The following is a 25,942-nucleotide window of genomic DNA, read 5'->3' on the forward strand; positions in this document are numbered from 1 at the left end:
GACGGAGGACCCCTGCCTGGGCAACACGCGTGGGGGCTTGCCTGGCCTGTGCCAAGGGGCCAGCCGGCTGGTGGGCCTTGTGGTCACAGCTCACAGGGGAGGCTCTTCCTCCCAGGTGTGGGCGCTTACCTCCCCCTTTAATGAGTACATTCCTCTGCGGTTTCCAATAATCATCACTCTGGGACATTCGTTCAGCCCGGCTGTCCCCAGACGCCCGGCGGGCACATGCCCATCTATTCCTCAGGGAACTGTCACGTGCCAGTGACCGAGGCCCCGGCGGTGGAGTGACTTGGGACAAGACGGTCTTGAGACAGCTGAGGCCGGGACGGGGTATCATCCCCACCCCGGGCTGGGCATCACCCGTCCTGCCCCAGAGTGAGCCCAGGAGAGGCTCTCAGAGCGACCGTGGCAGCGCGCAGGGTGTTTCGCTCGGTCAAGCATCCCCGTAGCTAAGCCTCTTGGCACCCGTGGCGGGCTTTGCTGGAAGGCTCCCTCACCCCACATTCCACGATTCTAATCTCACCTCCCCCAGCTTACCAGGAAACAGGGTACGCCTCAGAGACTGGTGTGGGAAAATCTGCAGCTGTGACCACAAGCCTGCTGGCCGGTGCGTGAGTGGGACCTGGTCGCTTAGCTCAGATGAAGTTCCAGAAGGCCAGGTGCTGGGAGCTTGCCTGGGGCTTCTAAATGTTTAAACGCCTACTGGAGCTCTGGGTCTCAATGCTGTAGCCACCCCTGGCCATCTCTGAATTTCTTCTCCTCATTGGCAGGCGCTCAGACCCTCCCTGGGCACTGGGTGGCCATTTCCCTGAGCTACCAAGAGACGGCTCTGTTCTTGGAGACGGTCCCCGGCTGCACACGTATTTCAGACCCTGACCACGTGCTCTGGAGAAGACCAGCAGGGTCCCTGGGAAAAGTGCATTTTCAGGATTCGGGCTGATAAAGTCACCTGTCACGGAAGCCACAGGACAAAAGAGGAAAGCCGCAGGTTTGAGAAAATTCCCACGATGCGAGCTGACCTGAAAAGTAGCTTATTTATTAATTCTGCCCCTCTTCAGAATTTCAGGCGAAAGTCAAAGATCTCAGCAGCAGGGTTGTCATTGATTTGCCACTGGTATGTCCCCAGGTTCGATCCCTGGGTCAGGAAGATCTCCTGGAGGAGGAAATGGCAACCCACTCCAGTATTCCTGCCTGGAAGATACCACGGACAGAGGAGCCTGGCGGGCTACAGTCCATACAGTCGAAAAGAGTTGGACACGACTGAGCGACTAACACTTTCATTTGTTTTCATGTCCTCAAAAACTTTGAGTCTTTGCCTCATATGGTCTTCAGAGCATCCCAGACAAGTAGAAAAGGCAAGTGGTTTCACGCCAGTCTACAGATGAAGATATTAAGGGGTCAGAAAGGCGAAGCCATTTGCCCAAGGCAGACAAGTGCACCACAGCAAACAGGCTCTATAAACCAGGTCCACCAGCTCCCAGCTCAGAGCTCTACCGAGTACACCCTCCCACCTCCTTGCGATGACTCAGCTCCCATGACAAAAACAACTGGGTATCAGAAGGTACCCAGGGCCCTTCAGTGACAAAGACACCGGGCTCTTCCGTGCACAGTGAGGTCTCAGGGGAAGAGCAAGGATGGAGGACACTTGGTACAGTTTACGGTTCACTCCCAAGGCAGGGTGTGATACTGCCTCTTCAAGGTCTACTACGTCTTAATCTAATGGGAATTTATACAATCTTTGTCCAGAACAGAGGTCATAATAAAAAATTTTGTATAAAAAAAAAATAAAGCAATGCACCTAACACAACACTGTAAATCAAGTGTACGTCAATAGCAGATTTTTAAAAAGGAATTCATGCCGATGTTGCCAAGGACTGAAAAGTATCAAGCGTCCTGCCACCAGATGCAATCACCCCGTTTTGTATAGTTTGGGGTCTCATTTACAGCTCGCCCACCCCCGCCAGCCACTTATCTCAACCTTCTCCATACTGTTTACAACCATCTGATGTCTCAGAGCCTTGACAGCAGGCGGGTTATCGATCAGATGCAGTTCTGCCCTTTCAGCATTTCTGACGCTTTGTCTTACAAAACTCCTTTGTTGTTGCAGCTGGGCTCCCCCGGAAAGAGCCCCGATAAAAGTGCACACACAGGACAAACAGAAAGGCCACCAAGGTCAGGGGCCACGGCCTGCACCTGAGGGCCAACCAGGGGTCTGAAACATCAGGGTCATCAGCGAACATTCCCATGCAGTTTCCAGCGGTTTGACCTCTCCCGGGGAAGGCACACGTGGAGGACGGTCCCATGTTCCTTCCCTGCCGAGCAGACCCGAAACCACAGCGCATCACTGGCATCTGATGCTACCCAGGCGGACAGCGGGTCCTGGGTGCTGTGTGGGCTCGACAAGCCCGCACCCCTCAGGCACGTAACAGCGCGACCTGTTCACAGAGGTGGAGCTCGGGGGCTCCAGCCCTGTCCTGTGGTTTACTATCTGGGGATCTTGGGCACGCCTGAACCCGGTCTTCCAGCTCCCAAATGAAGGGTTTAACGAGATAATTTCAGAAGATGCCTGTTAGCGCTGACATGCTCTGCTCGTATCTGTTGAGCTAAACAGCTGGCGGGATCAGAAGCGTTTTAAGGGACTACTGCTAGACTGAGAATAAAATGCTCCTCATCTTCCAGGACTTGTCGTCAAGATAATTTTCTTCTTTTCTCAAACTACCAGACATTCTCCACTGCCCTCTCAGCTCAGGGCAAGGTCCCCAGACTCAGTGTGTGTGGGGGGCGTATTGAGGGGGTGCCCCTTGCTTCCCCAGTGATGGTTCATAGCTGACTTGGTGTGTGTGGGGGGGACTGAGGGGGTGCCCCTTGCTTCCCCAGTGATGCTTCATAGCTGGCTTGGTGTGTGTGGGGGGGACTGAGGGGGTGCCCCTTGCTTCCCCAGTGATGCTTCATAGCTGACTTGGTGTGTGGGGTGGGTACTGAGGGGGTGCCCCTTGCTTCCCCAGTGATGCTTCATAGCTGAATGGGTTACAATCCAGATGCATTTCTGGCTTTGATCTTTTTTAGAACTTTTTATTTTATATTGGCGTATAGCCAATTAACAATGTTGTGATCATTTCAGGAGGACAGCAAAGGGACTCAGCCATATATATACATGGACCTACTGCCTGGTAGCTCAGCAGTCAAGAGTCTGCCTGCAATGCAGGAGACCCGGATTCAAGCCCGGGTCGGGAAGATCCCCTGGAGAAGGGAATGGCTACCCACTCCAGTATTCTGACCTAGAGAATCCCATGGACAGAGGAGCCTGGCTGGCTGCAGTCCATGGGGCCGCAAAGAGTAGGATGCCTCCATCACTCTCATTCTCCTGCAAACCCCCCTCCACGCCAGGCTCTGGCTGCTAACCTTACGTGGGCTCTAACTCTATCTGCTTCCTGAGCACTAGCCCTCTACTTTCTCCAGTCATTTCTCAGGTTGCTCAATCTTTAGCATCAGGGTCATTAGTGCCGACGTCAGGGGCATCCCAGCGGACGTGCAGCATAACTCTGGAAAGCTTGAGTGGCATCCCAAGGACCACGGGTACCCCGCCCCCTACCCAGCCTGTCCCCCCAACCCCGTGTCACCCACACAGAGGCAGTGCTCACACCACCAGCCTCATCTGCACCCGAGCTGTCGGGGCTGTGATGAAGGCCTTGGTGAGCCCCTCAGGTGGGAGGCTCCAGGGAGGCGTCTCCATAAGGACTAACTTTGCTCCATCCCTCGGTCCACCAAACGGGCATCTCTTGGTGCTAATACAGGGGTGGTGACCAGAGCCAGGGTCACGCAGCCTCTGGGAACAGTCACATAACTATCGGAAAACAAGGAACAAACCCCAAAACGCCGGAACTTGGCAACAAGGGCAGTTCAGTTCAGTCACTCAGTCATGTCCCACTCTTTGCGACCCCATGGACTGCAGCACTCCAGGCTTCCCTGTCCATCTCCAGCTCCCGGAGCTGGCTCAAACTCATGTCTGTCAGATCGGTGATGCCATCCAACCATCTCATCCTCTGTCGTCCCCTTCTCCTCCTGCCTTCAATCTTTCGCAGCATCAGGGTCTTTTCCAATGAGTCGGTTCTTTGCATCAAATGGCCAAAGTATTGGAGTTTCAGCTTCAGCATCTAACCCTAACCCCATCCCTAACAAGGGCAGATCAGAGGTCAAAGGAGGGGGAAAGCCTAAACCTGACTCTGGGAGAAGCTCCAGAACTCTTTATTTTCCACAGAGGATATCAAGGCTTCTGACTGCAGTCTGAGAGACCTCCTGATGTGAAAGAGAACAGAAAGCCACGATCTTTCCCTCCTGCAGACACTCTCCTTCCTCCCCTCACCTGTGGTCCCCACAGACTCATGCAGCTGCCTGAGGCCTTCCCCCCTGCCCTGGGTCTTTGTGTCCACATGACGCCTGCCGAGGGAAGGGAGCGTGTTTTGGCCCCACGGCGGGCAGGGCTTCCTGGTGGCTTGTTGGTAAAGAATCTGCCTGCAATGCAGGAGCCGCAGGAGACACGGGTTCGATCTCTGGGTGGGGAAGATCCCGGAGGAGGAAGAAATGGCAACCCACTCCAGTATTCTTGCCTGGAGAATCCCATGGACAGAGGAACCTGGCGGGATACAGTCCATGGGGTTACAAAGAGTCGGACATGATTGAAGCGACTTAGCGGCAGCAGCAGTGGCCTTCCTCCCAAGAAAGAAGCCTGGAGACATGAGAAAGGCAGAAATCTGCCGCCTGACCCGCAACTTCAAGGGAGTTACCCCCACCCCTGCCCCCCGCTGTCTCCAGCTCCACAGCAGCAGCAGACAGCAAACTCTCTTCTCCACACCAAGGAGCTTCAGAAGCCCTAGATGAGCGGTCAAGAGTCCCCCACTCTCCCTTCAGTTTACCCGTAACTTCTGGTGTGTAGCGATCATTTTAGCCTCCAAGGGCCTTCATTTTTCAATCAGTAAAATGAGGCTGCAGGACCTTCTGTATCACTGGGTAGTGCTGTGAAGACCAGATCGGATGATGCCACAGAGGGTCCTGAAACTACAGTGATGTACCACCTCATGCTGGTCAGAATGGTCATCAGCAAAAAGGCTACAAATAACCGCTGGAGAGGGTGTGGAGAGAAGGGAACCCTCCGATATTGCTGGTGCAGCCACTATGGAAAACACTGGTGAAAGTCATTCAGTCATGTCCAACTCTGCGACCCCATGGACTACACAGTCCATGGAATTCGCCAGGCCAGAACACTGGAGTGGGTAGCCTTTCCCTTCTCCAGGGGATCTTCCCAACCCAGGGATTGAACCCAGGTCTCCTACATTGCAGGCGGATTCTTTACCAGCTGAGCCACCAGGGAAGCCCAAGAACACTGGAGTGCGTAGCCTATCCCTTCTCCAGCAGATCTTCCCAACCCAGGAATCGAACTGGGGTCTCCCTCATTGCAGGTAGATTCTTTACCACTGAGCTATCAGGGAAGCCCTGGAAAACACTGCTGCTGCTGCTGGTAAGTCGCTTCAGTCGACTCTGTGCAACCCCATAGACGGCAGCCCACCAGGCTCCGCCATCCCTGGGATTCTCCAGGCAAGAACACTGGAGTGGGTTGCCATTTCCTTCTCCAATGCAAGAAAGTGAAAAGTGAAAGTGAAGTCGCTCAGTCGTGTCCAACTCTTAGCGACCCCATGGACTACAGCCTACCAGGCTCCCCCATCCTTGGGATTTTCCAGGCAAGAGTGCTGGAGTGGGGTGCCATTGCCTTCTGGAGGGTCCTTAAAAAACTAAAAATAGAATTACCATATAATCCAACAATTCCACTCCTGGATACATATCTAGATAAGACAAAACAGATACATGCACCCCAATGTTCATTGCAGCACTGTTCACAGCTGTCAAGACACAGAAGCAATCTAAATGTCCATCGACAGATGAGCGGATAAAGACGTGGCGCATATACATACAATGAAATAATGCCATTTGCAGCTACACAGATGGACTTAGAGGTTATTGTACTAAGGGGAGTAACTCAAAGGCAAATATCGTGTGATATCCACTTACATGTGGAATCAAAACAATGATACAAACGAATTTATTTACAAAGCAGATTCACAGGCATAGAAAACAAACCTACGGTTCCCAAAGGAGAAAGCGGAGGAGGGATAAATTAGGAATTTAGGATTAAGAGATACACACTACTGTTGTCACGCAGCCACTAAGTTGTGTCCGACTTTGCAGCCCCATGGACTGCAGCACGCCAGGCTCCTCTGTCCTTCACTAGCTCCCAGAGCTTGCTCAAACTCATGTCCACTGAGTCGGTGATGCCATCCAACCATCTCATCCTCTGTCGTCCCCTTCTCCTCCTGCCCTCAATCGTTCCCAGCATCAGGGTCACTGTGTGTGTGCTAAGTCACTTCAGCTGTGTCCGACTCTTTGCGACCCCATGGACTAGATCCCGCCAGGCTCCTCTGTCCATGGGATTCTCCAGGCAAGAATACTGGAGTGGGTTGCCATTCCCTGCTCCAGGGGATCTTCCCAACCCAGGGATGGCAGCTGTATCTCCTGTGTCTCCTGCACTGGCAGGCGGGTTCTTTACCACTGAGCCAGCTGGGAATCCTCCTCTCAGAGGACAGATGGCCTGTAATTTCAAGGGCTGTTTTCAACTCTAATTTCCATGATTTTACTAGGACAAACCTTAAGACAGGATCTGCAAAGGCTGGTGCTGGGTTTCTGGGGAGGGTTTCTTTACACACAAATAAAATGCCAAATCATCAACCGAGACTGTGGTAGCCTTGAACGTTGAACCCTCTGTGGGTGCCACCCCCTGCAAGGCCAACTGAGTGACTCGGGTCATCAGGCCCCCCACAACTTAAGTCTTCTCCAGGAAGGAAAATAGCAACCATGAGGGAAAGGGGAGATGCTTCTGGGTCTGTGTCCCTGACGGCCGTGTTCCCATCCACCTGCCTGCACCGCATGGGCAGCGTGGGCACCGTAGGGGAGAAAAATCACCCAGCTTTGGTCTGTGCTTCAAGACCAACCTTTTTTTTTCTTTAAGTCACTCAGTCATGTCCGACTCTTTGCGACCCCATGGACTAGACAGTCCATGGAATTCTCCAGGCCAGAGTACTGGAGTGGGTAGCCTTTCCCTTCTCCAGGGGATTTTCCCAACCCAGGATCGAACCCAGGTCTCCCGCATTGCAGGAGGATTCTTTACCAGCTGAGTCACCAGGGAAGCCCAAGATGGAAAATTTGGATGAGAATAACTGTGCACTCAGGGAATGTGTTTATAAGGTCACAGCGCTGCTGGTGGCTCTGAAACACATCCTCCCCCATGCAGGGGGCTCTTACACAAGAGTCAGGGTTTAGAGACCTAACTTCTGCTCTCAGCCACCTACCCAGTGTGGCTCCGGGGCTTGGCCCAGGAGCCAAAGTCCACGCAGTTTTTAAGCTCAGAATCTTGAGAACATCCAACGTCTGTATTTATAAAAATACCGTTTATCAAAAGATTCTTTCTGATCATTTCTACAGGTGCCCAAGGGTTCTTCCACTCCTATCTGTGTCTCCCCACCTGCACATGACGCCATGCTATGCACTGAAAAGCACAAGGAGTTCGCAGGAAGCAGCAAACACCAGAGACTCAAAAAAGAGAGAGAAAAACCGCAAGTAAGCATCCTTGCGTACTAAGTAAGCATAACAAGCAGGGAGCTTTTATTTGTTCACTCTCACCTCCAGCCAGAGCTGAACTGACCACTCCAGAAGCATTTAGCCAGTTTTCTAACAAATAGTCCCAACCCATCAGTGGATCATGACATCAATTTAGTGGATTATACGACCGCCAAAACATAAACCAGAACAAAACAAAGAGTGCATTTATTGTTAAAATTTTTGCTTCAATTCTTCATACAAAGGCACATGTGAACACGTCTTACCGAACTCTGGACCAAAAGTGTCTGAACGGCTGGGTGCTGCATGAGCTCTGAAGCAGCGTGGGCAGAGTTCAGAGAGTGGCCGAGCCCTGTCCTTCTAGAAATCATGAGCGTGCACAAAGGTGGCACCATCTGGTCCCCTCTGTCCTGGCTGAAGCCCCCTGGCCTCTCTCTGTACTTTGTGCCCAGAAATATGCACAAAGCACAGAGACAGAGAACTACATCTGGCGATGGGCATGGGCGGCAGGCACCTCCCTACCTCCCCTTTCATCCAGCCCCATCCATCCCTACCCTGGTGCCCTGAGCAGCGGGCACTGCTGCTCTGACCCACCGTGGGTCCTGCCAACCCCAGCACCCTCGGGCTACCCCGGACCCAGAACAGCAGTTACAGCCCCGGGGGCAACCACCCACCAAGCCCTTCCAGAGTGGTATCCGTCAGCACCTGTGCCCTCCTGACCCAGGCCTGCTGAGGGTCTAAAGCTACTTAAAAAAAAAAAAAAAAAAACTAAAGCAAGAAAATAATGCAGTCATAGGACGCTGCTGTTGGACAAGGTCAGAAATCTTCCCCATCAGGCCCCTTCCACTACAGGTGGGGAAACAGGTGTCCAGGGAGCACTGAGTGGGTTACTCAAAGCCATGTGGTAGAGTCACGACCCAGCCAGAACCACCTCCTGGTCACGCAACTTTGAACCGAGTTCTCTATCACACCATGCTCTCCAGCTGAACTTTCACCTTCCAGCGTATGTTCCCATCACATAAAACGGTACCAGCTGTCCCGCAGAGTCCCCGTGCAGACAGAGCCCCCGGCACGGGCGTGGCTGTTCTGCACACACGGTAAGTGTCAGTTATAATTATTACACAGGTCGATTCTCTGATTCGACTTTCCAGGTGGCTCAGGTGGTAAAGAATCCGCCTGCAATGCAGGAGACCCGGGTTTGATCCCTGGGTCAGGAAGATCCTCTGGAGAAGGGAATGGCCACCCACTCCAGTGTTCTTGCCTTGTCCACGGGGAATCCCATGGACAGAGTGGTCTGGCGGGGTCACAAAGAGCCAGACAGGACTGAACCAGTAACACTTTCACTTTCCACTTTCCTCCTCTAACTTAAGCTCTCTGGGCAACTGGGCATCCAGCAACCAAGCTCCCGTTCCAAGCTGTCCTTTGTCACCATTGGCTTCGTGTGAATTTACCACTATCTGGGATTCCCTCCTCACTTGTGGTCATGGCCATTGGGGTGAGCAGCTGTTCCTGGAACTTTCAGGAACCACCAAAACCTCGGCGTCCTCCCTCCGACGGAAGGCTGGTGGGCGCTCTGCAGAGAAGGGCTCCAGGTGTGGGCATCAGAGCCTAGTACAGCAGGCATGTGGACACCAGCGGGCCCCACAGAGCATGTCTTCCCATTTCACCTTCCTTCCGGGGCAGGCCCTGCCACGGCCCCCTTGAGCACGTGCCAGGCACACCCCCTGCTGCCCCATGTGGGAAACCAGTGTTCTCAGGTGGAACTGTGGGCACTGGGGACACATGGAGCCCAGTGGCCACAGAGAGCCCGAGGACCCTACCTTGGGCCAACGGGCAGGTTCTGGGGGGTGCTTATTTATTTATTTGGCTGCACCGGCTCTCAGCATCAGCACTCAGGGGTTTTGATCCTTACTGCAGCCTGTGGGGTCTGCAGTTGCAGCATACAGACTCCTAGTGGCAGCCTGTGGGATCTAGTTCCCCGGCCAGGGATCGAGCCTGGGGCCCCTACTCGGGGAGCTCAGAGGCTGGGCTGCTGGACGGCCAGGAAGTCCCGACACACGGCAGGTCAATGAGGACAGTCAGAATGGCCCAGGAGCCAGCTCTTTCGTAAAATGTGTTGTTGGTCCTTTTTGCTAATTGAGCTCCTGTTGTTAAAAAAAAAAAAAAAAAAAAGGCAGCGGAACTGAGCCCACGCCCTCTCTGAGGAAGGCCCGGGTAGAGATTTCGGTTCCAACCAGCTGTGCTGATTGGAAAGGCACTTCCCACCGCTGGCCTCAGTTTCTTCCTCTGAGATAGGACGTGTTCGCACCTGAACCCTGAAAGTGCAAGCCGCTCAGTCGTGTCCGACTCTTTGCTACCCCATGTACTATACAGTCCATGGGATTCTCCAGACCAGAATCCTGGAGTGGGTAGCTGCTCCCTTCTCCAGAGGATCTCCCGAACCCGGAGATGGAATCCAGGTCTCCCGCACTGCAGGCGGATTCTTTATCAGCTAAGCCTCCAGGGAAACCCATGTCACTATAGATTCATCAAAACTCATAAAATGTACAAACCAAGAGTGAGCCCAATGTGAACTATGCCTTTCAGTTAACGCGCTCAGTCGTGTCCAACTCTTTGCAACCCCACGGACTATAGCCACCCAGGATCCTCTGTCTGTGGGATTTTCCAGGCAAGATTGGAGTGGGTTACCATCCCCTTCTCCAGTTCAGTTAATAATAGTGTATTAACAAAGGCTCATCAACTGTAACAAATGCACCACTAATACTAATAACAGGGGATGCTGGCAGGGAGGGGAAGGAGGTACACAGAGCTCTCTGAACTTCTCGCTCAATTGTTCTGTAACTTTAAAACTGCCCCCCAAAAGTCTATTAATTAAAAAAAAGTTAATGGCAGCAAACAGGCAGAAATGTCCTCAGTTCTGCCTGCCAACCCATCACACACTACCTTGGGCCTTGATCTCCCACCTCCTGCCATTCCTGCAGGAATAGCAGGGAGCCTGCAGTCTAGCTGAGGGTCTGCCTGGGGCTCTGCCACGAGGCCCGTGGTCATTGGTCCACGTTGGGATGGGAGCTGGAGTGGTCACTTCATCCCGCGTCCACAGCTCTGAGTCCTTCCTGAATGCCGGGGGCCAGGTACCTGGCACACGCCCAGGCTCAGGGCCCTGAGCCCGAGGGATCTCGGGCAGAGAAGATAAACAGAGGCGAGAGAAACCTGCAGAAGGAACTGCCAGCTGAGGTCAGGAAGCAGGCGGGCGGGAGGAGGGTGTGTATACCCACGTCCCTCTCTCAGGCCAAGCCGGCCACGTGGACCCTGGAGCGAGGGCTCTGGCCATCAGGCTCCAGATGGAAGCTGGTGGCAGCCTCGGGATGTCTGGAGCAGGGAGCGAGGGGTACAAATCCCAGGGCTGGGCTGGAGACCCTGTGGGCATTGAGTAGCTAGTGGTTCCCGGTCAGGGACTCAAGGATTCAGACCACGGTGCTAATGGAGCCAAACAAGGGATTTGCTGGGGTTTCTGTTTCTGCTGCCAACAAACCCATTCTGTTCAAGAGGGGGAGCTTGTTATGTAAGGAGGGGAGGGAAGGAAAATGCTGGGTGTGAGGCCAAAGTCACCAGAGCAGCAGAAACTTCTAGATCAGCTGCCTCCACGCCGGGGAGTCAGGTACAAAACACAGGGGTTGTTTGCAGCTTTGCTTTTTCAACAAGGGAGGGGGTAAAAATGGCCTGCTTTCCCACATCTAGGAACTGGGTTAGAAGCCACGGTCTCTTCGGGAGGCCTGGCCCCAGCGTGTCCTTGTGTGTTGCAATGTGTCCCCAGGCCACCCAGGGGGCCAGGATCTGGCTGTCCCCTGGTCCCCGCTAGACGGTTTGGGATCTTTACTTCTCACTGAGAGAGGCAAGGAAGATTCTGGGTCAGGTTCCTCAAGCCAGAGGACCCCTTGGGATTGCGCGTCTCCAGGCATCACCAGCCCTTCCATTTTTACTCTTCATCACTTGGTTCTGGAAGCCTCTGGATGTATCTCTGCCTTTTGTACCTACAAGTTTTTGTGGACACCTCCCTCTGCTTGCAAAACAAGGTCTTCACATCCCAGGTCTTTGGGCCCAAAGTAAGTAGACTCTGACCTTCCAGGACGACCATGGGGAGCTGATGCTTCCCAATGATCTACTGTAAACTGATCGGTCCATCCCTGGGCAGGTCCACAAAGAGTGAGAAGTCCCCCAGGTCGGTGGCGGGGGGGGGTGGTACCCAGAGCAGCCGGGGGGCTTTCAGAGGCTCTGTGTGGTCCCCTCTTGGTTTCCACGCAGTCCCACTTTTGTGGTTCAAAGGACACAGTTGGAAGATCGTGTGGGCTGGTCCTCTCCTGCGGCGTGCCTGGCCTCGGGAAAGGAGCTGCCCTGAGCAGGCACCTTGCTGGCTGAAACCTTCTGTGGCCCCTCCGGCCTGGGGAAGCAGCTGTCACGTTCATCGCCTGGTGTCCAGGCCACTGAGGCCACCGCCCAGACTTCCATCCGCTTCCTCCTGGTTATTCTGCGGCCTGCTCATGGCCTGGGACCCCTCTCTCCCTCCCCCACCTCCAACCAGTCCCACGACCCCTTCAAGGTTATTATACACAAATCATCTTTAAAAAATAGCAGTCAGGAAGCCAGCACCCCACAGCCGGCTTGGCCTGGGAGAGGGGACGTGGGTCTGCACACCTTCCTCCCGCCCTCCTGCTTCCTGACCTCAGCTAGCAGTTCCTTCTCCAGGTTTCTCTCGCCTCGTTTATCTTCGCTGCCCAAGATCCCCTCGGCCTCAGGGGCCCGAGTCTGGGCGTGTGCCACACACCTGGCCCCCGGCATTCAGGAAGGACTCAGAGCCATGGACGCGGGGTGAAGTGACCGCTCCAGCTCCCGTCCCGACGGGGACTGATGACCACGGGCCTCTTGGCAGAGCCCCGGGCAGACCCTCAGCTAGACTGCAGGCTCCCTGCTGCTCCTGTAGGAATGACAGGAGGTGGGTGACAATTTGCAATTGCAAATACTTCGATGGGAATACAACTGTAAGCCAGCAGTTCTCACACTGGAGTTCAGGGAGCCACCGTCAGGCCCAGCAGGCTGGCCTGCCTCCTCCACCCCGGGGTTTGAGAGGCGCATCAGGCTGTCCAGCTGGGGCTGATCCGGCCTTCTCTACCCAGTCATCGCCTCTTCCTCCTTTAGAACGAACGCCGGTCTGATAGATTCACAAGGCCTTGGCGTCCAGTCCGCTGGAAATGACCTCTCAGCCCACTGCATTTAAAATCCACCCACTCAGGCTTCCCTGGTGGCTCAGGGGTAGAGAAACTGCCTGTCACTGCAAGAGACACAGGTTTGATCCCTGGTCAGGAAAATCCTACATGCCACAGAGCAGCTAAGCCCGTGAGCCCCAGCTACTGAGTCTACGCTCTAGAGCCCGGGAATTGCAGCTACTGAAGTCCACACGCCACAGAGCCCGTGCTCTGCACCAAGAGGACTGCAGCAGATAGAGTCCCCGCCGACCACAACTAGAGGATGCCCACGGCAGCAAGGAAGACCCAGCACAGCCGTAAGCAAACAAACAAAATTATTTAAAAAAAAGAAAAGGTTATAAAATCAATCCACTCAACCGACATGCACACACTGCTATACTTAAAATGGATAATCAACAAGGACTGCCCAGGGAACTCGGCTCAATGTCACATAACAACCTAACTGGGAAAAGAAACTTGAAAAAGAAAAGACACGTGTATCTGGACAACTGAATCACTTGGTTGTACACCTGAAATTACACAACTATACTCCAAGGTAAAAAGTGTAAAAAAACCATGTTCATGGATCGGAAGAATCAATATAGTGAAAATGAGTATACTACCCAAAGCAATTTACAAATTCAATGCAATCCCTGTCAAGCTACCAGCCACATTTTTCACAGAACTAGAACAAATAATTTCAAGATTTGTATGGAAATACAAAAAGCCTCGAATAGCCAAAGCAATCTTGAGAAAGAAGAATGGAACGGGAGGAATCAACTTGCCTGACTTCAGGCTCTACTACAAAGCCACAGTCATCAAGACAGTATGGTACTGGCACAAAGACAGACATATAGATCAATGGAACAAAATAGAAAGCCCAGAGATAAATCCACACACATATGGACACCTTATCTTTGACAAAGGAGGCAAGAATATACAATGGAGTAAAGACAATCTCTTTAACAAGTGGTGCTGGGAAAACTGGTCAACCACTTGTAAAAGAATGAAACTAGATCACTGTCTAACACCGTACACAAAAATAAACTCAAAATGGATTAAAGATCTAAATGTAAGATCAGAAACTATAAAACTCCTAGAGGAGAATATAGGCAAAACACTCTCAGAAATAAATCACAGCAGGATCCTCTATGATCCACCTCCCAGAATTCTGGAAATAAAAGCAAAAATAAACAAATGGGATCTAATTAAAATTAAAAGCTTCTGCACAACAAAGGAAAATATAAGCAAGGTGAAAAGACAGCCTTCGGAATGGGAGAAAATAATAGCAAATGAAGCAACTGACAAACAACTAATCTCAAAAATATACAACCAACTTATGCAGCTCAACTCCAGAAAAATAAACGACCCAATCAAAAAATGGGCCAAAGAACTAAATAGACATTTCTCCAAAGAAGACATACGGATGGCTAACAAACACATGAAAAGATGCTCAACATCACTCATTATTAGAGAAATGCAAATCAAAACCACAATGAGGTACCACTTCACACCAGTCAGAATGGCTGCGATCCAAAAATCTGCAAGCAATAAATGCTGGAGAGGGTGTGGAGAAAAGGGAACCCTCCTACACTGTTGGTGGGAATGCAAACTAGTACAGCCACTATGGAGAACAGTGTGGAGATTCCTTAAAAAATTGCAAATAGAACTCCCTTATGACCCAGCAATCCCACTTCTGGGCATACACACCGAGGAAACCAGAATTGAAAGAGACACATGTACCCCAATGTTCATCGCAGCACTGTTTATAATAGCCAGGACATGGAAACAACCTAGATGTCCATCAGCAGATGAATGGATAAGAAAGCTGTGGTACATATACACAATGGAGTATTACTCAGCCGTTAAAAAGAATTCATTTGAATCAGTTCTGATGAGATGGATGAAACTGGAGCCAATTATACAGAGTGAAGTAAGCCAGAAAGAAAAACACCAATACAGTATACTAACACATATATATGGAATTTAGGAAGATGGCAATGACGACCCTGTATGCAAGTCAGGAAAAAAGACACAGATGGGTATAACGGACTTTTGGTCTCAGAGGGAGAGGGAGAGGGTGGGATGATTTGGGAGAATGGGAATTCTAACATGTATACTATCATGTAAGAAGTGAATCGCCAGTCCATGTCTGACGTAGGGTGCAGCATGCTTGGGGCTGGTACATGGGGATGACCCAGAGAGATGTTGTGGGGAGGGAGGTGGGAGGGGGGGTCATGTTTGGGAACGCATGTAAGAATTAAAGATTTTAAAATTTTAAAAAAAAAAAAGTGTAAAAAAAAAAAGAAAAAAACCGACTGTCCATCTGTTGGTACAAACTTTCTCTCTGTCAAGGTTGTGAGCACTCTGAGGGCAACAGCAATGTCATCTAACTGATTCTTTGTGTATAGATTTTAAAAACTCATTACAGTGATTGAAGAGTCAGAACAAAGTGATACAGGCTTGAAAAGCTGGGCTCTTCCACCCTTGTCCCCATCCATTGCGTGCATTCACAGGGACCACTTTCAGCTGCACACCCAGTCGGGGTTTCTTCATGCAGGTGCAAAGACCTAGTCCCCTTTCTAAAACAAGGGGCTCCCTGGTCCCCCTTTCTAATACAAGGGGCTCCCTGGCATATTATATATTCTGCTCCACATCCTGTCCATCCCTGTATCTGTCTAGGGATCTTTCAACGTCAGCAGGCAGGGTTTTCTGGTATCTGTGGTGTGTCTGTCTGCATGGGACGCTCCAGTTTCACCAGGCCCTGTCGACATCACAGGCTGCTGCAAGGAAAACTGTACGTTCTTCATGGTTCTAGGTTCACATAACCGCTGCTCAAAGGGTACTGCATCACTGATTCCTGACAGAAACCATCACAGGCCTCCTTAGGGCTGGACCATTCCGCTCTCCTAACTGGGATGTAGGACAGCATCTGTTTGCCCCACAGCCTCATCACCAACAGCCAAGGCTATCAGGTCACTGACCTTTTGCTGGATCAGTGAAAAGTTGCGTCTGAGTAACCTACATTCGCACCCATTCTATTTGCTTCTATTTGGGGCTTCCCTGATAGCTCAGTTGGTAAAGAATCTGCCCGAAATGCAGGAGACCCCGGTTTGATTCTTGGGTTGGGAAGATCCGCTGGAGAAGGGATAGGTTACCCACTCCAGTATTCTTGCCTACAGAATCCTATGGACAGAGGAGCCTGGCAGCTCACAGTCTATGGGGTCCAAGAGTCAGACACGACTGAGTGACTAAGTACACACAATTTCTGGTGCAACATGGAAGCACAGAAGAACAACTTGGGTTGGTTAGGCTTCTGAGTTAGGTGATAAGAAGTTTATCCCTGGATCCCCTGGACTCTTCTCTGAGGGAAGCCAGCTGCTGTGTTATAAGCCCCACTGCGCCGAGACCACTGTGCTCTGGGGAAGTTCGAACTAGCCATGTGGAGAGGCAACGTGGAGAAAGGGACGTGAAACCGGCCCAGGCATCAGATGGGGCAGTGAAGAAACCTTGAGAACTCTGCCCCAGGGGCCGCTGGATTGAAAATGTTTGAGGAACCCCAAAGGAGAACTGCTGGGCTGATGAGGTGGCCCCAGGACCCGGGCGATCCCAGACCACAGCCTTAAGAATCAGGGCGGTTTATGAAATAGCAACAGATAACCAGAAAACTATGTAATCTTGCGACAGCTAATTTCTCAGTTTTCTAATCCCTAAAATGGGAGTCATAGGGGTTCCTGTGAGATTATGAGTTAGCATATAAATCAGTTCAGTTCAGTTGCTCGGTCATGTCTAACTCTTTGTGACCCCATGGACTGCAGCATGCCAGGCTTCCCTGTCCATCACCAACTCCCGGAGCCTACTCAAACTCATAAATAGGTAAACACAATACATTTGGATTAACATAGAAAAGAATTGATTACGGGGCTTCTCAGGTGGTGCAGTGGTAAAGAATCCACCTGCCAGTGCAGGAGACATGGGGTTGGTTCTTGGGTTGGGAAGATCCCCAGGAGGAGAGATGGCAACCCACTCCAGTATCCTTGCCTGGAAAATCCTATGGACAGAGGAGCCTGGTGGGGTGCAGTCCATGGAGTCACAAAAGAATCAACATGACTGAGCTACTAAACAACAAAACAATAAAAAGATTATAATGATGCATGACAATCGCTTGGAAACTGTTAGCTATTACTCTAAAATGAATGACTGATTTTATGGGTAAATGCTATTATATTTACCCATATAATAGGTAATGTTACCCATATAAGAGAGTTGGACTGTGATGAAGGCTGAGGGCTGAAGAACTGATGCTTTTGAACTGTGATGTTGGAGAAGACTCTTGAGAGTCCCTTGGACTGCAAAGAGATCCAACCAGTCCATTCTGAAGGAGATCAGCTCTGGAATTTCTTTGGAAGCAATGATGTTAAAGCTGAAACTCCAGTACTTTGGCCACCTCATGCGAAGAGTTGACTCATTGGAAAAGACTCTGATGCTGAGAGGGATTGGGGGCAGGAGGAGAAGGGGACAACAGAGGATGAGATGGCTGGATGGCATCACTGACTCGATGAATGCGAGTCTGAGTTGACTCCGGGAGTTGGTGATGGACAGGGAGGCCTGGCGTGCTGCGATTCATGGGGTCACAAAGAGTCGGACACGACTGAGCGACTGAACTGAACTGAATAGGTAATATAATAGGTAATGGGGCAAAATGTTTTTAACATTGAACCCACTGGGTAGACCATGGAATCATCTTTCTCACAGCTTCGGTTATGGGAAAAGGACAGATTCGATGGCACCCTTACAACAGCAAGATCCATCCTGAACTTACAGGACAAAGGAGAATTCAGCAAGGCACGATGAAGGGGCTCTGGCCCCTTGGCGACGAATTAGGGAAACTGAAAGTCCCTGTAAACTGAAGCAGTCTTTGGGGATGCTCTCTGGGTATGCCTCTAAATTGCTCAAGTGCTAGCTTCCTCTTTACGACCAAAAAATCCCCAGACCCAGGAAGGTGGGGGGTGAGGTAGGTCGGTGACTTCCGGTCTAGGATGGGAGCTGACAAAAAGCGGCCACGCATGCTTCTCCATCCAGTCTTCTGGAGAGTGGGAAGGGAGTCGCACACTTGCGGCACAAGCCGCGAGAACAGCGTGTCTCTGCCTTTAGCTGGAATTTCAGCAGCTCTGGGAGCACTGATTATCTAATGCTGATCAGAAGGCTGAGATCAGGAATGACTAAATGCAGAAATTATTTATTAACAAAAGCCTGTTAGACCGTCTTTCAGAACTGAGGGTGAAGCGGAGGAACCAGAAGGAGTCTCAGGGGAGGGTATTAAATATATGTTAGAGCCACTGATGTGTTTATCCATTTAGATCCATTAAGTAGCCCCTGTGTGTCGGGGGTGGCTCTGAAACACAGGTAAGGCATTTGTGGGGAAGACACAGAACCACCCTCAGTCTCAAGGTGGGGGTGGGAGGGGGCAGGTTACAGAGGGACCCGAAGGACCTTTGAGGGTTGATGGAAATGTCCTGTAGCACAATTGTGCCGGTAGTCATGTGACTGCATACTGACCCCCCCTCCCCCCAACCTGGTTGTATACTTAAAGTTGGCGAATTTCACTGTGTGTAAACCACAGATCATGAAAGCCGGTCAAAAAGTGACCAGTCAACCACCAGCCATGCCTATACCACAGGGGAGAAAAAGCAAGACAAGCAATCAACAGATCCTAGGTAAGGTGTCCACGTTGCCAAGCCTGGAATACGGAATATGCGTTTCCAAGCGGTGGCAGTAGAGTTTCCAGGAAGCACTGTGCTCTGTGTCACAGACCAGTTACATTATTTCCAGCAGAAAGTCTCCGATTGCAATGGCCCCCCTGATGCCAAAGCACCTGGTTACACAAATCAGACCTGGTTACACAAATCAGACCTGGTTACACAAATCAGAGAGGGTGCGGCTGTCCCTTCTTCCCTTACCTGGGACCTGAAAGGCCAGCGTTCCACCTTCCAGAACCCAGCTCAAACACACAGCAGCTGCAAACAAAGCCAGGGGGAAAGAGCCCTTGGACACCAAGAGCCCATTTCTCCCAAGGGTAAATCCCCAAGCATGAGACGTCCCAAACCTAAACAGGTGCTTCAAAGATCAGTTTTCCCTAATTTCACTCAGAGAGAAAGATAAGGAGATCATTGTGAAAGTGCCAGAAAACAAACAAACAAAAACCCAGAGTATTTTTCACTAATTCTAAATGCCTGGGGACTCTGCTTAATCCAGGGTCCTGCCTGAGCTGCTGGCTATGCCTCAGCTGGATCCTAACTGCGGATCTCAAACAGTGAAATTAGAGAAAACTGACCCTTATCTGGGTCCAATGAAAGTGAAAGTGAAATCGCTCAGTCGTGTCCGACTCTTTGCGACCCCATGGACTGTAGCCTACCAGGCTCCTCTATCCATGGGATTTTCCAGGCACTAGTACTGGAGTGGATTGCCATTTCCTTGTCCAGAGGATCTTCCAAACCCAGGGATTGAACCCGGGTCTCCCACATTGTAGACAGACGCTTTACTGTCTGAGCCACCAGGGAAGCCCTATCTGGGTCCAGGTTGCATTTAAATAACCAGGAGAGATAACTCACTTAACTACTCCCTTCTCTGTGTTGGTAGGTTATTGGATTAGCTAATAATCTCAGCTTAGCTAATCTCTAGGTTTTTCAGGAGTCACCTATGGATGTGAGAGCTGGACCATAAAGAAGGCTGAGCATAAAGAATTGATGCATTCGAATTGTGGTGTTGGAGAAGACTTTTGAGAATTCCTTGAACTGCAAGGAGATCAAACCAGTCAATCCTAAAGGAAATCAACCCTGAATATTCATTGGAAGGACTGATAATGAAGCGCCAACACTTTGGCCATCTGATGGGAAGACCCGATTCACTGGAAACGACCCTGATGCTGGGAAAGATTGAGAGGAAGAGAGGAAGGGGACGACAGAGGATGAGATGGTTGGATGACATCATCGACTCAATGCACATGAATTTGAGCAAGCTCCGAGAGACAGTGGAGGATAAAGGAGCCTGGCGTGCTGCAGTTCATGGACCAGACACAACTCAGCAACTCAACAACAACAACAACAAATCTCAGCAGAAAACCCTGAAGGCCTAGGAGATAAGAGGGAGAAATCTGAATGGGATGGAGACAGACAGACAGGAAAAGTGCTTGAGTGAGGCTAGCTGGGGAGCCCTAGGAGTGGGGGAGGGGTGCTCAGCGGCTCTCTGGGACTGAGGCCATGACTCCCCACTCCCCCTCCTCCTTAAACGACACCTTCCCCGCCTGCCAAGTAGGAAGTGTAGGGATCACCGGGCACCAAGAACATACAGCTATTTAAACGTGGTGAAGAGCGAAGCCCACAGCCAGCTTATCTCCACCTGACATCTCCACTCGTTGGATTCCAGATTTTGTCAGAGTGGCGGTCATGGAGACCCAGAAGGACCTCTGGGGTCAGCGCCTGGGCCATGTCAGGCTGGTGTCACTGCTCAAGGCGCGTCGCCAGCCGCCAGTTTTTGACAGTTGGGATCCAGCGGAGGCACGGCCAGCAGCTCAGACGGGACCCTGGATTAACCAGAGTCCGCAGGCATTTAGAATCAGTGAAAAATACTGTGGCCTTTTGCTTTTGTTTGTCTGTTTGTGCTCTGGCCCTTCCACAGTGATTTCCTTATCTTTCTCCCTGAGTGAAATAAGAGAAGGCTGATGGGGGTGGGAGTTGGGGGAAGGGGCAGGGAACTGCTAGGCTTGCTGCCAGGCTGGACTTTGGGCAATATCTAGAATCTTCTTCTTTTATTTATTTATTTATTTAGATAAATGAGCAGGAGGGAGAAAGGCTGATTCCAGTTCATGTACCCAGATTCCTCTTCTGCAAAGCTGGTCCTCAGGGCACAGACGACACTGCGGGGAACCTCCATTCAGCAGGTGGGGCCAGCCCCCAAGAGACCCCATGCAGGAGGCGGGGCACGCTCAGAGAAACACTCGGGGCTCTGGCTGAAATCTGGGGGTCTGGAAGTGAAGATGGGACGAGGGGAGGAGGAGAAACAGACCAAGCAGCAGCTGTCACCCCCTTCCTCTCCCAGCCCCTTGAAGCCTCCCTCAGAGCCTCTCCTGGGGTGGGAGTGGAGTTGACAGCACCCCAGGCAGGCCCAGCGGCCCCTGTGCGGGCAGCCAGCCTGGAAGGGGAGCTGGTCCTTCACGGAGGGCCGCTAGAGAGACCACGAGGGACCGGGAGAGGCGACCGGACACCATCCCACGGAAGGAAAGCAGTGAGGGGCTCTCGGGACCCCTAACCCACATCCCTCCCCCCTTCCCTAGGACTCTCCTTCCCTGGATCTGTGCTGGAAGGCCCCCATGGAAAGCACATTTCAAGGCTCTGCGCTTTAAGCAGATAAGTGTGGATGACTCAGAGCGAGTGGGTGGTGACAGATGTCTGCAGCGAGCTCCAAGCAGCGTGCTGGGGAGACGCCTGGCCAGGGCCTGCGGGAAGGGCCAAGCCCCACTAGGGGCCAAGGGGCTCAGGGAATCCGAGCAGAAAGCTCACTCAAAACGCCTGAACCCCCAGCCCTGTCCGGCTCCTTCCTGCCTGTACCCAGCCTCAAGTCTGTGCAGTATCAGGAAGCCCCTGGCACTCCCGGCCGTCAGCCCAGCCCTGTCTGCCTCCTATCCCTCACCCTTCCCTACTGTCTGCCCCTCACCTCCATTGGAGGTCTCTCCCCAGCATCAGGTTCTGGAAGTTTCCCTCCCATGTTCATCTTCCCAGCCATCAAAGCACATCTGTCCTGCTTGCTGGTAAAATGAAGACACCCCTCCAAGGGCACCTCCAGACCCCCCTTCCCCAGCTCAGCCCTGACTCTGACACAGGAGGGCTCACCTGGCTGGTCAAGTGCTCTATTTGGGAAGGAGTTTCCATTATTTAGAAACTCACCTTGGAGAACCGCATGTTTCCTGCCAAAGCTGGGTAGGAAAGGGTTTGATGTTGTTGGTGTTGTGGTTTAGCCACTAAGCCGTGTCCGATTCTTTGCGACCCCATGGACTGTAGCCCACCAGGCTCCTCTGTCCATGGGATTCTCCAGGCAAGAATACTGGAGTGGATTGCCATTTCCTTCTCCAAGGGACCCTCCCCAACCAGGGATCGAACCTGCAGCTCCTGCACTGGCAGGTGGACTCTTTACCACTGAGCCAGGAAAGGGTTTGGTACTAAGTCAATAGCAGTTAAAGAATCATCGTTGATTTTTGGATAAGGAGGAATCACCCTTCTAATCCTTACTGGTGAAAGTATTTCTAGAAATGTCTTCCCACGTCTCCCATCTTTGAGAAGAACAGGTGGGCAGGATTTACCTGACGGAAGCCCACGGTTTCTGTAAAGCAAAGGAGCCTCCACTTCAAACAGCCCAAGCCAGAGCAACCCGTCCCAGAGCCAGACCCGCTTCTGTGTGGAAGGGAGCCTTTGGCCTTGCTGCATTGCCCCTCATGTTCTGCCCTCCTTTTCCCCTCCTGAGGGGGTCTCACACCCAATATGGTTCGTGGAAAAGTCCGTTTGTTGGTCCCAGTTATTTAGAGGGTCGTGCACCATCCCCAGGCTTCCCTGGTGGCTCAGAGGTAAAGAACCAGCCTGTAAAGCAGGAGTTGCAGAAGATGCAGGTTCGATCCCTGGGTTGGGAAGATCTCCTGGAGGAGGACATGCAACCCACTCCAGTATTCTTGCCTGGAGAACCCCATGGGGGTCACAAAGAATCAGATGACTGAAGTGACTTAGCACGCACGCACACACGCACGCCACACCCTAATTCAGGAGAACATTCCGTCTGTTTCTTTATGACCCTTTCCCAAGCACGGCCCACCCTGTTCCTCCTTCCACAGTGGGCGTCTCAGAACACCCCAAATGCCCATAAGCGTCAGCCCCAAGTTTCCTTCTAGTCGTGAAAACGTGACTCTGAACATGACTGAGTCAACACAGCTGTCTGTCCAGAAGGATGTAGGCTGTGTGGGATACGAGTCTGCTGAGTTGCCCTGATTCCGTGTCTGGTTCTCAAGCCGGTAAGACCCTGTTCTGGGAGCCCTGGGCCCAGAAGAGAAGGGAGAGCCAGCTGGGGGCCAGCGCTGACCCCCAATTCCCTGGCCCTGGGTGGCCTGGACCACTAACCTTCCAGGTGCTGCCTGCAGACTCCTGCCCGGGTCTCTGTTCTCTTATTTCTGGGACCCGCCCAGCAAGGCTCTAAGGAGCTGGAGCCATGATCACAGGCAGATGGCAGACACCCTGAGAAGCAGACACGAGAGAGTGAAATGCCAGCACACGCCTCTCCCGCGGAGTAAAATCTGAACAGAAAGCCAGGTCAGGGTTTGCTTTTCTCCTGCCTTCTCCCCACCTCCCACTGGGCTGTATCTTAGGAGGAAAGATGCCAAAGGAACCCGAGGAAAGAATTAAGATTCAAGGAGAACCAGGCCACTGTGACCCTCAGGGGAGCTGCACGGACATCCAGGTGACCCACCCGAGGGCGTCAACTGTCCACGTGGGACAGGAGGGGAGCAGGGGGGCCTGGGCGTCCCTGTCACCAACGACAGACGGAGAAGGGGCCGGACGGGAGTCGCAGGGGAACTGCGTGAACACAACAGAATCCAGAGCCCTCCAGCCTCAATTTCCTGTTGAAAAACCAGACTGAAAAGACCCAGAGAACTCAGAAAACCAGGTCATTTCTAGGTCTCTCGTGGAGAGGTTCTGCCAGGCTCAGCCGGGACACCCACAACTGACTCCCACCTAGAGGGAGGGGCCTGCTGCTTATTGAGCATTATTACCTGCCTGGGCTTCCCAGATGGTGCGGGTGGTAAAGAACCCACCTGCCAGTGCAGGAGACCTAAGAGATGTGGGTTCAATCCCTGGGCGGGGAAGATCCCCTCGAAAAGGAAATGGCAACTCATTCCAGTATCCTCTCCTGGAGGGCTGCGGGGCCTTAAGTTGCTCATGGGAAAGAAGTCTGGTCCAGGCAGACACAGGGCTGAAGGAGGAGGGGCAGCTGGCTCCTCCAGCAAGTCCTTGGCCTGTAGGTCCTGCCTCAGTTTCTTGCTAAGTCATGCCCATGATGGGAGCCAAGATAGGACCCCATAGTGGGAGACAGGGCCCACATAGCACCGGAAGGAGGAGGCGGCAACTCTGGAGTCAGAGAGCCTGAGTTTGACCCTGCTTTGCCACGTACTAGCCACTCAACCTCAGTAAATGATTCAAGTTCACAGAGCTCCAGTTTCCTCATGGGTAAAATGAGGCCAAAATTGTCATGAGATTTAATATCACATATATCCAAGAAAATGTCAAACACGGTTCCTGGCACCTAATCAGTTCGGTTCAGTTCAGTTGCTGAGTCGTGTCCGACTCTTTGCGACCCCATGGACTGCAGCACGCCAGGCCTCCCTGTCCATCACCAACTCCCAGAGTTCACCCAAACTCATGTGCATTGAGTCGGTGATGCCATCCAGCCATCTCATCCTCTGTCGTCCCTTTCTCCTCCTGCCCCCAACCCCTCCCAGCATCAGGGTCGTTTCCAGTGAGTCAACTCTTCTCATGAGGTGGCCAAAATATTGGAGTTTCAGCCTCAGCATCAGTCCTTCCAATGAACACCCAGGACTGGTCTCCTTTAGGATGGACTGGTTGGATCTCCTTGCAGTCCAGGGGACTCTCAAGGGTCTTCTCCAGCAACACAGTTCAAAAGCATCAATTCTTCGGTGCTCAGCTTTCTTCACATTCCAACTCTCACATCCATACATGACCACTGGAAAAACCATAGCCTTGACTAGATGGACCTTTGTTGGCAAAGTAATGTCTCTGCTTTTTAATATGCTGTTTAGGTTGCTCATAACTTTCCTTCCAAGCATCTTTTAATTTCCTGGCTACAATCACCATCTGCAATGATTTTGGAGCCCCAAAAAATAAAATCTGACACGGTTTCCCCATCTATTTCCCATGAAGTGTTGGGACCAGATGCCATGATCTTAGTTTTCTGAATGTTGAGCTTTAAGCCAAGTTTTTCACTCTCCTCTTTCACTTTCATCAAGAGGCTTTTTAGTTCCTCTTCACTTTCTGCCATAAGGGTGGTGTCATCTACATATCTGAGGTTACTGATATTTCACCCGGCAATCTTGATTCCAGCTTGTGCTTCTTCTAGCCCAGTGTTTCTTATGATGTACTCTGCATATAAGTTAAATAAGCAGGGTAACAATATACAGCCTTGACGTACTCCTTTTCCTATTTGAAACCAGTCTGCTGTTCCATGTCCAGTTCTAACTCTTGCTTCCTGACTTTCATATAGGTTTCTCAAGAGGCAGGTCAGGTGGTCTGGTATTCCCATCTCTTTCATCTAATACATAGTCAATAAACACTTCCCGAAATGTAAACAGCTATTAGCAGTTTAAGAGGTGATATGAAGACAACCAGTCCATCCTAAAGGAGACCAGTCCTGGGTGTTCATTGGAGGAACTGATGCTGAAACTCCAATACTTTGGCCACCTGACGTGAAGAACTGACTGATTTGAAAAGACCCTGATGCTGGGAAAGATTGAGGGCTGGAGGAGAAAGGGACAACAGAGGATGAGACGGTTGGACGACATCACCAACTCACTGGGCATGAGTTTGAGTAAACTCTGGGAGTTGGTGATAGACAGGGAGGCCTGGCCTGCTACAGTCTGTGGGGTTGCAAAGAGTCGGACACAACTAAGCAACTGAACTGAACTGACTGATGAAGACAATCCTTCTAATAAAATCTCCAGCTGACCAAAGGGAGTTATCAATTAAGTCAACCTATAGGAGAACTATATGAACACAGCTTAACACAAAATAAGGCAAAAAACCAAAAAGTATAGGCATTAATGTATACTAGCCCATGGGCACAGTATGAGGGGGTGTTAAGGGGCTTCCCAGGAGGGGATGAGCGTCTGGTGGGAGGAGAGACTGGAAGACTATTAAAGGAAGAAGAAGGTCTGTCGTTAGAAGGGGAGCAATGAGGGACTGGAAAAATCCAAGAAGGATTCCAAT

General features: G+C 51.6%; 1 protein-coding gene across 10 annotated transcripts in view; it reads right to left on the bottom strand.

The window, feature by feature from the left end:
- PRKAG2 (protein kinase AMP-activated non-catalytic subunit gamma 2) overlaps positions 1-25,942 on the bottom strand; it is a 310,044-nt gene that overhangs the window by 220,768 nt on the left and 63,334 nt on the right. The window contains exon 1 of one of the 10 annotated variants that reach the window (XM_069588748.1): positions 130-443. The exons of 8 other annotated variants lie outside the window; for them this stretch is intronic. In XM_069588748.1, coding sequence (XP_069444849.1) covers positions 130-174 — 45 coding nt within the window. In that variant the 5' untranslated portion in view covers positions 175-443. Of the gene's footprint in view, positions 1-129; positions 444-25,942 lie in introns of those variants that run through there. One more of the 10 variants, XM_069588747.1, reaches the window with a different exon arrangement.

The sequence above is a fragment of the Ovis canadensis genome, chromosome 4, assembly GCF_042477335.2.
Source record: "Ovis canadensis isolate MfBH-ARS-UI-01 breed Bighorn chromosome 4, ARS-UI_OviCan_v2, whole genome shotgun sequence".
In the NCBI taxonomy this organism is placed as follows: Eukaryota; Metazoa; Chordata; class Mammalia; order Artiodactyla; family Bovidae; genus Ovis; species Ovis canadensis.